The sequence below is a fragment of the Chelon labrosus genome (assembly GCF_963514085.1).
Source record: "Chelon labrosus genome assembly, chromosome: 15".
In the NCBI taxonomy this organism is placed as follows: domain Eukaryota; kingdom Metazoa; phylum Chordata; class Actinopteri; order Mugiliformes; family Mugilidae; genus Chelon; species Chelon labrosus.
The window spans coordinates 23,292,438-23,309,747 of NC_140348.1; the positions used below are offsets into that span (position 1 = coordinate 23,292,438).

The 17,310-nt window shown below is 44.1% G+C and overlaps 1 protein-coding gene across 1 annotated transcript in view; it reads right to left on the bottom strand.

Moving 5' to 3' along the window:
- adgra1b (adhesion G protein-coupled receptor A1b) overlaps positions 1 to 16,571 on the bottom strand; it is a 182,217-nt gene extending 165,646 nt beyond the window's left edge. Inside the window, exons 1-2 of the mRNA XM_084562352.1 lie at positions 16,218 to 16,571; positions 936 to 1,007 (exon numbers count right to left, since the gene is read on the bottom strand). Coding sequence (XP_084418478.1) covers positions 936 to 1,007; positions 16,218 to 16,435 — 290 coding nt within the window. The 5' untranslated portion in view covers positions 16,436 to 16,571. The remainder of the gene's footprint in view (positions 1 to 935; positions 1,008 to 16,217) is intronic.
- Positions 16,572 to 17,310: the final 739 nt, after the last annotated feature.

Below are 17,310 nucleotides of genomic sequence, written 5' to 3' on the forward strand. Positions count from 1 at the left end.
AGCTGCACGCGGCAGGAGCGGTGGCAGGCCGCACCCGGGGAGCGAGGAGCGGGGAAGGGGGAAGGGGTGGGCCACGCTAAACCGCCGCTCCAAAAAGGTCAGCCATGACAAATCTTTGGCTGAGTGTCCTTAAAAGCCAATCATCTCTCCATCACTCCAGTGGAGGGATGAGTGGAGAAAGGTTTAATGGCACTAATAAGGCCCTGGGAGACACGGGACATCCTCCATGAGTCGACCAGTGATGCAGATACCCAAAAAAAAGGAGAGGATTGAATTGAACTGACTGTAGCTGCATTCACACCGGTTGCTGATGCAGCATGTGTGAGCTCAATATTTGCTTCAGTGCGCTCATGCATAGATCTGGGGATGAATGACGAATGAAATGGAGAGAATGATCAAGCCGCTCCGTGTGATTTTAGCCCATCACGGATTCCCTCATCCTCAGCCAATGTCACTGCCGCCATCAGTTATATATATGTATAAAAAAAAAAGCAGTGATCACTGGGCTGGACGGAGGTGAAAGCAATCAATACTTGACTTCAGGGGGGCAGGGAAGCCATTGTAGAGCTCATCATCAGGCTGCGCGAATGGCATCCTCTGGGACGCCGCACACGCCGCAAGATTCATCAACGCAGGCACAGTAAGCCATAACGTCAAGGTTCCCCGATCTTGCTCTGCGTTAGCCCTTCATACGACGCTGTATTCTAAACCGTTTTAAGCCATTTGGTGGGGCGGCTGCGGTAAAGCCCAAGGATTGACAGGTAAATAATAAATAAAAGCCTCTTTGCAGGGCAAACCCACACAAGGATCTCTTTATTCCCACTGTGTCCCTGTTTTCCTGTCCCCGTCTACAGCGCAACACCGCCCATGTGATGACAGCCATTAGGACTCCGGGGAGGGCCAAACAGTAAAGAGAGCTTGATTTAAGTACTCACAGCTTTTCCAGGGCAGCCAAGCCATAGAAGGAGCCGTTCCTCAGCAGAGAGATCTTGTTGTTGCTCAGGATTCTGTTTAGGGGACGTGAGAGAGAGAGAGAGAGAGGAGACGAAGTGAGCATACAGAACAAGTGATAGAGGTGGGGTACGTTTGTAAAGATCACAAAAAATACATGATTTATTCAAACGGCTGATAAATTGTTTATCCCCTGACTGCCAATATGTTGGCAAGAGATAAGGATTTACGTCTGATGAGATTGCGGCTGTAAATTACTCATCCAGGCCACGTTTCTGTCTTGTTTATGGCCGTTTGCGGTTAAGATGGGTAATGATCCAAGCCGCCGCCCCCGCCTCATCCTCCCCATCCTCCCCATCCTCCACTCCTCCGTGTCAAAATATCTGCCTAATAGAAAAGCTTAAAGAAACGCCGGTTCAGCACAATTCAATCATCCATTGCTCACATCACAACAGCAAACAAATCAATGAAATGCACCACAGGGATCTTTAAGTGAGGAATTAATATTCAGAAGAGATGCAGTCAGTTCCTCTATTTTGATTATTTCTGTGACAGCTGTCATTGCATTTCCTGTTTGTTCGTTTTTTTTGGGATGAATTATGTCTATGCTGGTATGTAAAGAAGCTGTATATTCTCGGAGAAATGCATTTGTCTGGCAAATAAAAAATAAAAAAATCTAATGCTGAGACTGGACTTCCTGCTGAGAGTGGCAGAAACTGACACACACACACATAATCTCAACACACCGGTGTGAAAAGAAAACAATCACATAAAAACATGCTACACATGTGAAGTCGTAGCAGCTGAAACTACTTAGAATTGATTCTCGTCTCACTCCATGTCCGCTGGATGTGTTTAGGAATATGTTAGCACATTTGAGCTTTATTAGGTAAAGATATGCGACTGTATTTACGCATTTTTTTTTCACTGCAAGATAGGTCAAATAATAATAAACTGAAAATATTACTATTACTTTACAGATTTACTGAATTACAAACTTACAGCAATGTAAACTGGGATAATGTTATTATACACCGATCAGCCACAACATTAAAACCACTGACCGGAGAAGCGAATAACATTGACCATCTCGTGACAATACAATGTTCTGCTGGGAAACTTTGGTGTGGATGTTACTTAGACATGTAGCACCCACCTAGACCAGACCAGGCACCCCCACCCCATAGCAATGACACTCCTTGATGGCAGCAGCCATCCCCAGCAGGATGCAGCCTGACACAGCCACACACACAAAAACGTTTTAGGAACAACTAAAGAAAAACATGAAGAACAGCACAAGGTGTTGACCTGGCCTCCAAATTCACTAGATCCCAAACTGATCAAGTATCTGTGGGATGATCCACAGAGGCCCCTCCCCCTCAAAGGCCCCCACTTACAGCACAGGAGGGCCATGTCCATTCTCTGATGGGTCACGACTGTTTTGGAGGCACAAGGGAGACCTACACAATATAAGGACATGGTCATAATGTTATGCCTGATCTGTGTAAATAGGTCAGTCTTAGCCTGGCTATGGGACATGTTATATCTGATACAGAAAAAAAAAAAAATCAGCATGTAATTGGATAGTCCTACAACTAACTACAGCTAATTTTGTCGTAAAATAATTAAACTCATAATTCACAGTAGCCGTTTTGCTTAAAAGTCTTGCATTCTCTGTCCTCACATACCTACAGAGCATGACAGACACAATTTTATACAAGAGGGCAAGTGGCTGATATACACCGCGCTTATTCTACAGCTCCGATTCACATCATTTTAAATACACCTCGGATGGCAATTCTGGATTTTATATCTGCTAAAATATTGATTGCTTCAGCCAGCTCTTAAATCATCTGCTGCAGGGCTGCTCTCGCTCTCTTTCCCTCTCTGCGATGTTGTGGATATGTGCATGCCCGGCAGTGAGCTGCTACCTTCAGTCCTCCTTTGCATGTGTGATGTTGCGTATCTCCAGTCAGCATTTGACCACCCCCACACAACACGCAAACACACGGATCTGCACAAGGTCAAATCCCTCCATCACCGTCACGCACCAGCTTCCCTTCTTCTTTTAACAAGGTGGACCGGGGGAATTGCTGGCCAGGTTTACACAGGGAGCGGTAATTGGGATGTGTAACTGGTTTGTTCTGTGACGACAGAGAACTCATTACAGCAGCGGGGAACGTACGCTCAATTTTAACCCCAGGATTAGGCAGTGGGATCCCACAATGCATTGTGCTGAACGGGCAAATTGCTGACCAAACTGCAAGGGGAGCAGAGCGGAAGTGTGGAGAAGACCCACGCTGCACAAAGACACATGCAAACTAGTTCGAAACTCATGAAAACAACAAAAATGTTTGTTTTGGATTAAACTAACAAGAATAAAATATTAATTTATTCAAAATTTATTTTCTGAATGAAGTCTATATTCTGCACATGCACCTTGTTTTATTTATTTTTTATTATTTTTGTACTTAATTGGCTTTCTTATGCATATTTTTGGGGAAAGTACCCAGTTCTCCCCGAGTGATAACAGTTGTCTTGGCAGGAAAAGCACGATTGAAGACAGGAAGTCCCCTCTCAGCAAAAGGGCAGGATGGACGCAAACTTGTGTCAGCAAATTCGTGTCAACATCTAAGATTGTATTTACATTTTGGCATCCCCCAAAAGCAAACTTCCTAGAATACCACGTCTGAATTATTTTCCAAATTAAACATTGTTACAGAGAACTAGTGAGAAACTCAGGGCAAAACAGAATACACATTAAAGATACAGTATACTGTATATATAAGAGTTGGCTTATTAAAAGCCCTTCCACTTACGACTGCTATGCCTGTCAAGCTTTCCAGTGTCGTGCACAGCACAAAACGCAAGGTTTCAGATTTCTAGCCACCAAGTGTAGATTTTATCTGGTAGAATGTTGCTAAAGCAGTAGGCTAAACTTTGCTAACTATAACGAGCTAATGCTAAAACTGTAAATATGGTCTTCAGCTGATGTCTTGGAGTTTTCACTTGATAAGGCAGGAAAATATGCCTTAAAAAAGAATGTGACAGCTACCAAGTGGAATATCAAGGCTAAAACTAAAAATAGGAAGTAGGTCATGTCATCACTACCTGATGATCTTACGCTGCTTTCACATGGAATTGTGTTTCTATTTGCAGCAGTAACACTGTGGAAACCAAGCAGAATCTAAAGTGCTGTAAAATTATATGCAGGGGGCAGTAATACGCCATGTAGCATCAAAACTGCCAAAAATGGATAAAGGGTCTTTTAAATGGCAAGTTCAGCTTCTGAGCCCTGACAGATGTCTCTCTGACAAGAACAAAGTTGTCTGTATTTTTCTGTTGATGTGAATCGAGTTATGAACAGAGCAGCTGAATTGTTGATAAGAGCAATACAAACTTCAAAAATACAAAAATTACATTTAAAACATGTATTCAAAAAGCGTGATTAACCTGTGTTAACTACGAACATTAACTATGGAAGTCATGCAATTAATGAGGATTTAAATATTTTATCTAATGGCAGACCTAGTGAATGGTAAGTTAGAGTTTTCTTCATAATTTTATAATATGTCTGAGGAAAGCACTGACATTCCCAGCAGCCCCATTCTTTTTGTATGTCTTTGTAAATTTCTTATAATAAGCCACCCAGCTGTTCATTTGCTTACTGTTAGCCTAGCAGCGGTGGCACCACTTGAACTCCAAGTCATTTTTGTACACAGTTTCCCATGTCGTAACTACTAGCTCATGAGCTCAGTTTGAAAACAGCAGATGTAGAAGATCTGGAGAAAATAGCAGCACTGTTTGTGTTTGCATGGCAGCGCTGGAAAACCACAAAGTTATTTATTCTAACAGCGCGTATGAGATATTGAGATGGCTTCAAAGCCAAAAAAACAAGCCTAGAGCTAATTAGCTGTATATGCTAATGCTTGAGTTTTACATTGGAGTAGTCAAATATGCTGTTTAATCAACTTGTGATTGCGCTTATGCTAATTGTCACCCTAACCCAAAAACTCTTTGGATACTTACATAGACTGTAAAAAAAAAATTAAAAAAAAATGGACGCCATGACAGCTCCTCAAAAGTGAAGCCAAAGTATGTGGAGCTCCCCCTGGTGGCTGACTGCAGTAAAGGCTCCAATTCAATGTTAGGACTTGGGTCAAATTTGTTTATAGGTAGTTATTATAATGCTGTTGCGTCTTCAAGAGTACATTTACTTGTATAAAAACAGGATGTGACATCACAATGATTGACATTTGCCATGACAACTGCCACACAATAACTTGGAGATGTGTAGTCCATATTTTTCTACGGTCTAGCTATGATTGGAACTCTATGTAGACCATTTTGACCAAGCACTGTTTGGAATTGCCTCTTTTTTTTTTTTGTTTTCCCAACACAAATCAATGAGAATCATATATCTGCTTGGTAGTGGACTGTAAAGGATTCACAGGGAGCCATTTAGGGAGCCAAAAGTGAGTAAGCAACAATTAATATGGATTTTTATTGTTGCTGATCCAAACATCAATATCTTACTGTGTTTCTGTCAGTTTGGATTCATCTTTACACAAAGCTCTATGAGAGCAGAACAACTGCAGCAGATATAAAGCCAGCGTGGAGTCAGCTGGACATGGTGAGAAACTCCTTGGAAAACTGAACAGGTCGATTTCGCAATACTTCACACACAAAATAACTGAAAAATAACCAAAGCCCTCGTGATGGTTTCAGCTTCAGAGGCCAAGTGGAGTTTGTTCTTTTACATTCAGGGCCTCATTCTCAACGGTCACACCTCAAATTGTGAAATAGCGCAGCGGCTCGTTTTTTATTTTTCATTTTTTTTGTTTGAAGCCACGTACGAACGGTGTGATGAAGTGAAAGCAGTCAGCGCTGAGATCATGGGATACCAGTGCTGCGGCTGTGTTTTGTCCCACGTCTCCCTTCTGTTCCCCGGGCTGCTACACCTCCCTGTGTGGACGGACGTCCCACTCAGGGACAGGGCAGCCTCTGTTTGTGCAAACTCAAGCGTGTCCTGCGCTGCGGCTATGTGTGTGTGTGTGTCTGCTTGCCGACCCCTGCATGCCTATCTCAGGCCTCTGTGCAACGTCCAGGAAATCACAGGGAAAACAGAATCGAACATTGTGTAAACAGCCCATGACAAACTTCGGGAGGAGACGTCCCACTCTCTATTTACATTATCAATTATGCTCTCTGTGGGTAAGCCGCTTTCAATGTGGGAAGAGTGCACGGACTCAGTATTGTCTCTGTGGGCTGCGGCAAATGATCTATGTCATTGCTTAGCGTGTGCCAGCGCCAACCACAGCCAGGCGTGTAGAGTATTAACTGTCAGGATTTTCCCAAATAGCAGTTTGTTTTTATTTGAAGATGACTGCAATGGGAAAAGGAGAAAAAGAAATGACTACCAATTGCAATTAGCTGACCACTTCACCAAAACACTGAAGTAATTATCATGAAAGACACTTTTTTCTAGGTAAAAATGTCTCCAGCTTCTCACTTTTGCATTTTTGGTATTAAGCTATACTTAAGACTGGGCTGCTGGTTGGATAAAACTATAAATTTGAAGACTTGTGAGAGCAATTTTCAGTATTTTCTTACAATTTAGAAAGAAAGTCTTAAAGACAAATCTACGAATTAAGCTGATCTGTAGCCACAGTCCTGAATCTCATATTTCCAAAGTTGCAGTTAGCTGGAGTCCTTAGGCTGTGAGGCCTGCGATGATTAAACACAGCTAGCGAGATCCATATCAATTCCCCTAAAAACAGGAGCTCTGGCTTTCGTTCTCCCACCGCACCACAGCTGGGATATTTCTGTGAGGCCCAACTAAAAAGTCATCGCTCTAGAAACCAAGCCTGGCTGCCATGCACCGGAGACGTTCCACCATGTTATTATCGGAGAACAGAAACTAAAATAGCTCCCAGAGACGCAATCCTACACGCAGATCTTGAGGACCAAGTGGAGTAAAGATCACAATGTGAGCTATTACAAACAGTGAGATCCGCTGGTTTCTAGCCACTTCACTTTAAACAGCCAACCCCAGTGTTGTTGCAGAGGATCGAGTTGCTGGACGCCGCTAACCTAAATAACATATTTCATATCTACTAACATTGATCTTGGATGGGAACCGGATGTTGCTACGGGGGGTTACCAACAGATGTTCACATGGTTACATGGCTTCTCGATGACAGTGAAGCACATCTGTCTGAGTCACTCCCTTCACGGACTACACAGCAAAGAATGAGTCACAATTGTCCTAGTGGTACAGGTGAGCAAATGGGCCACATTACTGAGATTTATTCACTTGCTTTTCAACAGGTTTATTAAATTAAAAATGTAATGTTTTTGAGATTCTGTTTTTCAAAAATGATCATTTTCAGCATATTCTTTGGATTGAACAGTCGTTTCAGTGATGTTGTAACAAAAAGGAGGATCAAAATGCAGGAAGCATGGGGACGAAGCAGGATGAGGAACAAAGGTTATAGTTGCTAGAGTTCAAAAACAGAGCAAAAACAAAACAGCGTGGGGAAAAGACAACCAAAAATCTCTAAAACAAAAGCAGCCAATACACATTTAACTGGATGAAAACAACACAATCGGAGTAACACTGGAAAGGAGGGTAAAAGGCAGGGAAACAGGCTGATGAACATCCCAGGAACACATACAAAGTGACAAAGTCAGAGGGAACGACAACCCTAATGATGACTTCAAATGGAACTCGTGAACCTCTGGTTACAACATTATTATTATGTACACAAAATGTCTGGCATTCATATGCCAAAATAAGTCGTGAAGAGGCCGCTGCTAGGCAACTGCTGGCGTCTAGAAGACACTGAGGCAAACAGCTAGCGAGCTAACACATGGTAACCAATGAGAATATCAGTATTTTACTCAGATATATTATAAAACTACAAGGTTGAGGGGATCCTATGGGTTGAGGGAAGGGTCCTCTGTGGATCATCCCACAGATACTTGATTAGTTTGGGATCTAGTGAATTTGGAATTAGTTTTTATGAGTTGTTCCTGTGTCAGGCTGCATCCTGCTGGGGATGGCTGCTGCCATCAAGGAGTGTCATTGCTATGGGGTGGGGGTGCCTGGTCTGGTCTAGGTGGGTGCTACATGTCTAAGTAACATCCACACCAATGAATGCCAGGTCCAGAAGTTTCCCAGCAGAACACTGAATTGTCACAAGATGGTCAATGTTATTCACTTCTCCTGTCTGTGGTTTTAATGGTGTGGCTGGTCTGTGTATATATGGCTGATGGGAGAACGAGACACAGATGAAACTAATGAGGGAAGAGCACACTGGAAAAAAAAATAAAAAATCAGACAATCACAAGGATAGGAAAACACCAAGTTTGGGAATTAGAGGCAGAAGATTGCAAAATAAAACAGGAAGCTAACCTGTGGTTGAAACAAACACTAAAATGGTGACACCTGAGTTATTAGAAACTACAATAATTTAATGTTCGCTTTCAGAATCTTGGGTTCAGCTGACTAGATGTCCAAATGACTGTTGCACTCATAAAATTAAGTTGTTTAGAAGAAAAATTTAAATGCGTATACCTCCCAGCATACATTTCAAGGTTAAAATTTACATTAAGTTGTTATTTTTCACATTTTTTTGGATAACTCGGACAGTTTCTTCTCCGTCTCTCCTCTTCATCTTCATTATTTCACTTTCATTGATCAGAATCTTCTATCCAGATAAGTTAAACCCATCGATCATCTCATTATTATTACTATTATTATGCTCGTCTCGTCTCGTGAAAGCAGCAGGTTCCAGCAGTTTTAGAACACTCTCAGCTACGAAAAAGATTAACTGAATCTTTGAGGTCTCCAAAATTAGTTGCTAGTGGGGATTCAAACAGGATTTAACAAAATACCAAGAGCAGCCCTTACATGAGGATTGATTTTCATTAAGACTAAAACCTTGAATCTGCTTGTTTGGGGGCCTAAGGCAATCTGCAAGCATTCCACTCACCATTACACACTTGTGATATAACCACTTGCGGCAACGGAGCCAATAAACACGTGGAGGAGGTGAGGTGGCAATTCTGACAAAACAGCTATATAAGCTAACACATGTCAGGGCTTCTATATATGCACACAGTGACTCCCTGAATCACACAAACAGACAGGGATATCGCCGATAAAGACTTGCCAATGCTCCCGTGAAACAGGCTGGGGAGCTAATACGTTCCCCGCTGAGATCACACGCTGCAACAGAAGCAGCACTCATCAGGGTTTTAATCACCTTGTCTCGCGGAGAGTCAGAAAATAGGGAAGAGACAACAAGCTTCCAAGCTGGCCCCCTCTGCTCCCTCTCAAATTTATGACCCTTTAAGTAACTCCGCTATTTGCTCAGCGGCCCGGGAAGGAGGCAGGGATAGCAGCCGCAGAGAAGTATCCTTGGCAGACGCTGTATTTATCTTTACTTAATATTTTTAGATGGCAAGTCTGGGTTTCGACACATTCTTGGTTGTCCAAGGCCACGGCGCGATTTACGGACACGTCTCTCCCCCAGCGGTCGTGAACTCTCGATCGGTGAATCTTTACCGTCTGAAGCAAAGCTGATCAGCTGCCACATGAACGGGTGGCGGGTGGAGACATACGGTGTGAAATTCGGCGAGCCTTCGGAGTTACGGAGGACCGATCAGGCATAACATTATGACCACTGACAGGAGACGTAAATAACATTGACCACCTTGTGACAATTCAGTGTTCTGCTGGGAAACGTTTGGACCTGGCACTTATGTATGATGTTACTTAGACGATGTAGCACCTACCTAGACCAGACCAGGCACCCCTACCCCATAACAATGAGAGGCCCCTCCCCTCAACCCATAGGAACCAAAGGCCCCCCACTAACCACATTCTGTTGCCAGACACCTTCAGAAGGCCCATGTCCATTCTCCGATGAGTCACAACTGTTTTGGAAGCACAAGGGAGACCTACACAATATTAGGAAGGTGGTCATAATGTTATGCCAGATTGGTGTGTAAGCACACATCCACTGTAGTCTGGAGGAAATCTTGACAAAACACTAAACATTCGCCGGTATCTTGATTAATGAAACGCTGCGGGCAGTTACTGACGTGCCGCAACATTACGGCTCGACCCTCGACCTCAGAGTTCACGGGCACATGCGTAACACAAGGACGAACGTTCTCGGCTTCAGCCATAGCAGAGGGAAAAAGCAGGTGGATCTAAAAGTATTGCACCCTCTGGAGCTTACACGACTGATATTGAAGAGTGCACCCGTCTAAAGGCGAACCTTTCGCTTTTTAAAAATCTTCCATATCACTGGACATAAGGACGAGAGAAGCCAACAGAGAGAGGGAGAAGCGGAGAGAGACTGGCACGGCTCCTTTCAGATACAACGGGGTCATTTTGATCCCGTCTCTTTACATTAACAGCCAGATCTCTGTGCATTTATGTGTCATAGCATTTAAAGCGTTTTACACTGTAAATGTATTGATGCGCTGTCCGCCTACAAGGCCTGTCAATGCACAGAAGCGTATGGACGGGCTGTGTGTGTGATGAAATATTCATGCAGAAGTACTCAGAACTCTGAAGAGGGTAGAGCACAAACAGCACCTCTGCAGAAGAGAAAAAAAGCCCCCGAGGAATAACAGCGAGGGAGAACGAAAAAGCCGGAGTGAATAAGAAAAGGAGGAGAAAGAATATGGAGGGTTATATTTATAGCCAAACTGAAAAATGAGATGCTCTGCCACCTTTGAGCAGAACGATGCACGCAGATCAATAAAAAAAAACTCTGATCATGCTACCGGCGCCATCACAAACTGTCCACCTACAGTGCAGCATTTTAAATCCGTCAGCGGTTTCGCGGCCACGCTTCCCCTCTCCCGGGTTGTCCTCTGCCCCGGCGCGCTGACTGACATGTTCTCGTAGCGGTTCGGATCCAGATACAGCCCCGTCCCGATCGCTTACGGCGGTGACTCCGAAGGGCCCGCCGAAGAGGATACTCCTGATTTGGCTCGGGCCCAGACTTGGAGCCCAATCTAACCCTCGTTTTTCTCTCCCTGGAACGGGAGACTAAATGGGCTTTTGAAGATCTTAGCATCTGGGAACACGCACAAATCAAAAAGGTCGAGACTGCAGTGAATCAGAAATAATGCACTGCAGTTAAGTGAATTTAATTTAAGACCTTTGAATAAGAATAACAAGAAAAATATTGTCTCTTCTTCCATTCTGACCAAAGGCTGAGGAAAATTTGGTTTGAAGCTGCTCGGGTTACTAAAGGGACAGCGACTGCAACACAAAGTTTGGGAATGAGACATTTTAAATAAATAACCATTCACTAACCGCCTCAGTTTGTGCCAAGCCTTCAGTTCTTGTATGGCACCTAATGTTTGCACCGATACCAGTGGCTGATTTTTAATCAAAATATATTTATTTGGTGGCTAACATGAAAACTGTCACTAGCAGATTCTGTCAGCTTTGCCTGGTAAGACATTTAAGCCACTATAACGCAATTAATCAGTTCACAATTTTCAAGAAAAAAAAAAAAAAAAAGTTTTAAATGTTTAAAAAAAAATGCACAAGTCACTTTGTAAATTATCTGGGAATATTGCATGTTGTACTACCCAATGATTAAACTGCCCCTTGAGGACAAATAAAGTGAACTGAATTGAAGTGAATTTTCCGAAATTGTCAGATTTTTGTTTCTGATGTTTCAAATACAGGCCATATTGGGAGTCTTAAATAAGAACTAAGCCAAAACTCTGGCACTAAATTGTCTCTCTGATTGTCTGACATGACAATCTATGACAAAGTATTAACGGGGAAAAAATATATATGTTTTCTTAAAGAGAGGTTAAATTAAACCGTACGTTTCCGGATGAGGAGCAAGATGTTGGGTGAACCAATCGTTAACTTGGCTAGCGACTTCAGCTGGTGTTGCGCGAGTCTAAATTTGAGACAAAAAGCCTTAAATGGTTAAGAAGACTTGTAAATATGCATGCAATGCATGTACTGCCAAGGGATGCACCGTTAGAGACGGGTACCCGCTAAGATGTGTCTCTTTGCTAAATGTTTGCATTTCAGCAGAAAGAAAAAAAAAAATGCTCTTAGCCCTTTATTGCTCAAAGTTGTTTTTTATTTTTTTTTATTTATGCTTTGTTATTTCTGCCAGATAACAGCCTAAGAACCCGTAAGGGGAAACAGAACAACCTTGAAATATAATAACAATGCTACAGTCCATCCATTTTAGTCAATGTAGTACTATATGGAGGGAGGGGGGCTCTGGGTTGATGTGGATGTGCCAAGCAAGGCAATAATTTTTACATTTACATCAAAAATGTAGAGGATAAGCTCTATATGTACAGATGACTGTGCCACTACTACTACTAGCTCTATGAACACCAATTCCAAGTGCAAAACACGGCAGCATGACGCCACTAGTTCTAGTTATATAAATGGCCCCTTGCACAGAGGGAGGGGTTTAATGACTCAGTTTGAAAATATGTTTTAATTTAATTTAAGGTAAAACACGAACAATGTGCAAATGTTACGCGACCCCGGTCCGTTTGCTCACACAGCAGCTCGGCAAGAGGGGGAAGCTGCAGCCGGAGCAGTGCAGGATTTATAAGTTTCAGCTGTGAGCGCGCCGTGTGTCTCTCTCAGTGTGCAGTTTCCAGTGACAGCCGCCTCCCCGTCCCGAGAGTCTGTTTGCGGCAGTCACATCATCTCAGTCAGTCCCGGGCCATCAGGTGACACTTTGCCAAACGCTTCCCGGCCTCGCCTTCCCGGCGGCCTCTCTGTCACTCCCTCAAGTCATCCCAACGGCTCTTTTGCTTCTCCTCCGTGTCCATCTCCCATCTTCGCCCCGCCTCCCCGTCTCTTCCGCAATCTGTCCCTCGTCTTCCCCGGACGAGCGCTGCGTCCTCCTGTTAGGGCGCTGGCTGAGACAGGTGTCGGCCACAATCTGAGCTGCTACTCTCAGCGCTGGGACGGTGTGTGTGTGTGTGTGTGTGTGGGCGTGTGCGCTGCTCAGAACCACTGAAACGATTACACCAGATAGGTTCCAAGGTCAACAGAGCTGTCAGGCCGGGCTCCAAGCTCCTCAACTCCCACTCCCCCCCATGGACGATAAGGAAAACAGGCGGAGGTGTTAATCGAGGGCATCGCGCTGCACAGAGACTTACCGAGAGTCCCGCATGCAGTTCATTTTCATCTCACATGTTTATGCTAATGCACTTTCATTTGTCCATTAAGTTGAACTCCCTTGGCATTTGCAGGCTGCTGCATTATTTCAGGGTCTGCTCCTCGTAAACATTTTATAGATACTAAAAAAATCATTTAAAAAAAAAAAAAAAAAGCAAAACCCAACGGCGACAAACCTCAACCTGCGCCTTTAATTAGAGTTGGCATTTGGACCCGGATTGGAGCACTTGAACAAGACACGCGGTGCTTAAGTTGTCATTGAGGAAACGGCTCCACATGGAGCTCATTGTCTGTGCAGGTGGCGGGATCGGGGCCGAGGAGAGAGAGAGGCGATTGGGAGATTTGTTGGAAGCCTACAGGCGCAGATCGGTATGTACATACTTCCCTTGATATATCTGTTTATTTGCACAGCACATCTAAACAAAAGAGCGAGCAGGGAGGCCACTTCACCGTGACAAAGGTCACATTTCCTAACGCAGGAAAACTGCTTCCTGACCGGCCGGAGCTCTGCTGTAGGATTTAGCTCACCGAGGAATGGCAGCGGCCGGAGTGCAGGCTTCCAATCATAACACACACCACCTCAGAGTTCTCAAGTGAACCTGAGGAAATAGACAGAGATGCTTCCAGCAAACATCCGGTTAGTCCGACAATGCATAAAGAAAAACGTTGAGCCTCGGCATTATTTATCTACGGAGCCCACTTTAAAAATCAGCTTTCGTCAGTACCTGCGAGCCACGGCGCGGCCCCGCGTTGACGAATGTGGAAAATAAAACAAAGCCTTTAACCATTCTCCACTTAAAGGAACAAAAGCGCCCCGGCCTACACAGAAGCAAACACCACTCCAAATAAATTGCGGTAAGCAAAGTGCTACCATTAATCAACCGCGCTCGTAGTACAGAATGAGTGGAGGGCTGCGAGGGCCTTTGCATTCGGTATTTGCTTTTACGCACCAAAAGGCAGACCTCAAGTTTCCAAGAATAAAGCGGTCTATTAATCTAGCAGTCGATCTGCGCACCTGCAGAGAGGAGACAGAGAGAGAGAGAGAGAGAGAGAGTGGGGAAAGTTATCAAGCCCTCGAGTGTTTGAAGTGCTATTTCATCTACAAGAGAGGCGCAGATGAATACTAAGGGAGGTTTCTCAAAGCGCCGGCGGAAGCGCGCAAATCTGTGTTTGAATAAGTTTGAGCACAATGCAAACGATGTTCCTAAAGAGCACACGTCGGGGGGAGAAAAAAAAAAAAGGCAAATGATTTGCGTAGATGTGGCGAGCACGCGACACAGGTGAGGCCCAGATCGAATCGCGCTCGCACAAGGCTCCTGAGGCCGCTTAAAGTCCAAAAGCACGGCGAGGAATTTCTTATTTGGTCCTGCAGTTGAATAATAAGAGCTGGCTTTTATGAAGACAGGCAGTTACTGTCAGTCATTTTAAAATATATTGTAGGCTACGTTTTCTTAGAGCGGGAACTTTAGGGGGAAAAGGTTCATACGGAAGGAGAATCAGCTCTCCATAACTACAACTTCTTCTCAGCATGTAAAAATACGAAGCATGACAGATGAAACTTGTCCTGATATGATGACTCCTTTCTAAATCTTTGCACTAAATGCCATTTGCACTATTGTTTTTAAAATGCTGCTATCCCTCGCTGTGCCAGTTATATTCATTTGTGTGCCACGGTGAGCTTTTATTGTATGTTTTGTATTTTATCGTGCATAGCCAGTGTAGTTTTTTATCTCTGTGCTGCTACAGTTTCTGTTTGTACTGCATCCGAACCAAAGAGCTGCCAAAAACTATTACTATTACGTTTACATCTTCACCGGACAGTGACAATAAAACTTCTTATTGTTAAATACGGAGCACATTCCAAAATCAGTCCACGTCACCTTTTTTTTTTTTTTTTTTTTAAAGACATTTTTTTAGACACTGTAGGCCTTTGAGGAAAGAAATTTCAATCCTGCGAATGTGTTACACGCGTCAGAATTGACAATAAAGCTGACTTTGACTTGATTTTTCTTTTACGGGTATGTGTGTTCGTGCCTCACGCTGCTCATCTGTGTGCGACGGGCCTTGTTTGGCTGTGCGTCCTCATCTCTTCCGCCGGTTTCTTCATTTCTTTCAGATTATGTCGTAAAAATACAGCTCATCCTGATAGCAACTGATCATTCGATTGTGAGATTTCGTCTATGACCCTTACTGCGTGGCACCGTTCTATTCTAACAACAACAAATCCTCACATTTGAGACACTGGAAGCTGCAACTATTTGGTCGTTGTGCTCAACCAATTGGTCTAAATAATGAATTCATCAGAGTTCCTTATTATTATTCAGTTGAGTCACTAATCCATCAATCTGAGTATTTATTGGAGTCCTCTCCTCCTCATCCCATCACCCTAGGGGACAGCCCGGTTCATTCGTGGTCTGGTTTGCATCTAATAAAGAGAACTACCTGCACAACATGATAATTTATTTATCGCATGCAGGCGTCATTTCCACCAGAGCTTACTCACCGACTTTGCTGCTCCTGTAATGAGTTTAAAATTGAATTGTGTTGCGGGGGTTATTTCTGCTTAGCTGGTGTGTTGTAGCAGCATTTATGTAACATTGTTAGAGGAAGGTGCGTCTGGGGGTTTGGCGACCTTGCTGTGATGCTTTAATTGCATCAGTGTAACTTTTCCGCAGGATAATAAGATGTATGATTCAAGGTGCGCAGATTCATTTCTGTCTGATATGAGCTATCCTTCTGAAACTCATTTATCTTGGATAACTAAGTAATTGTGCGGGAGCTGTTTAACCATGTGGAATCAATTCATTACACTTAATGCTCTTGCCCATGCATTCATGTCCCCTAACTGGGATTTAAGGATCTCCAGGGGCCCCTCAGGGCGCTTCAAGGACCCCACAGCAAAATCCAGTCCTCTGGAACATATCAGAAGTAAAACTGTCTTTACAATCCTCACTTTTATTTCCCCCTGCAGAGGCATGTTCAGATATCTGAGGCACACACACACACACACACACACACAGCAGCATGTGTAGGATAAGTTAAACTTTTGATTGGCGCTACTTACAGGGAAACGGTTCTGTTGGGTAAGAAGCTGGGCTGCAGAGTCTCCATCAAGTCCACATCGTCACACACTACTTTGACTCGGACGTGCTGCCTGCTCAGCTCCTTGGACCTCTCAGCGGAGCAGTGACAGCTGTCAACGATCAGGTCCGGGCAGTTTCTGTTGCCCAGGCTCGACTTCCACAGCAGGGCCATTACGCACAGTAAACTCAGCGCTCCCATTGTGCGGACTCGAGATTGTCTCCTCGCTCCTTTCAAGTTATGTCCTCCCAGCTATGCCTGTGACAATTCGGGACCATTTCACATTGCCCTCCCGTTACAGCGCAGCAGCCTGCAGCCTGCAGCCTGCGACTGAGCCGGACCCTCACGCCCTCTCGTTCACCTGCTGCGTCCCCACAAAACTTTCGGCGCAAATTTCGCAATTAAAACCTGGGATAAAGTCACCGATCGGTGCCGCTGATGTCCGAACCGTTGCCATCCTCTCTTAGCACTCCTCCAACTCCAAATCGTGCTGCGAAGAAATCCAGCAGCGCGCTTTCAAAGTTTGGATAAACTTTCGTTCTTTGCCAGAAGCGGAATGAATCAAAATTTACTCCGCGATCTACTTAAAGTCCTTCTCCTGAGCTGGGTTGCCGCATGCCGCGCTGTCATTCACTGTCATCGTGCACTTTAAGCGCCCTTGGACTTGTTGCGCATGCAGTGTCCAGAAAGTCCCTCCCCGTCGAGTCCTGACAGGCTCCAGTGCGGGCTTATAAACTTTTCATATCCCCAACTAGCGAGGCCACAGGCGGCCGTGTGATATCATTAAATAATATTACGCCTTTTCAGAGGCTGCCTTCCTCTTTTACTTTCACGTAATTTGTTCACTTGGAAGCCCGGGAGTAAATCCTCCCATCCAAACTTTAATCAAAGGACGAAATCAGAAAGAAACGTGACTATCTTTACACTGTGCCATCTCCAGCAGTCCCAGGAGCACCACGGAACCCATGATTTCCCAAACACAAACAGCCTGCTGTTTGTTTTAGTCTCTTCACTTACTCAGAGACAGCTGCAAAAGAAACTGTTTGTATCATTTTGCTGGAGCCTGTGCACAAACT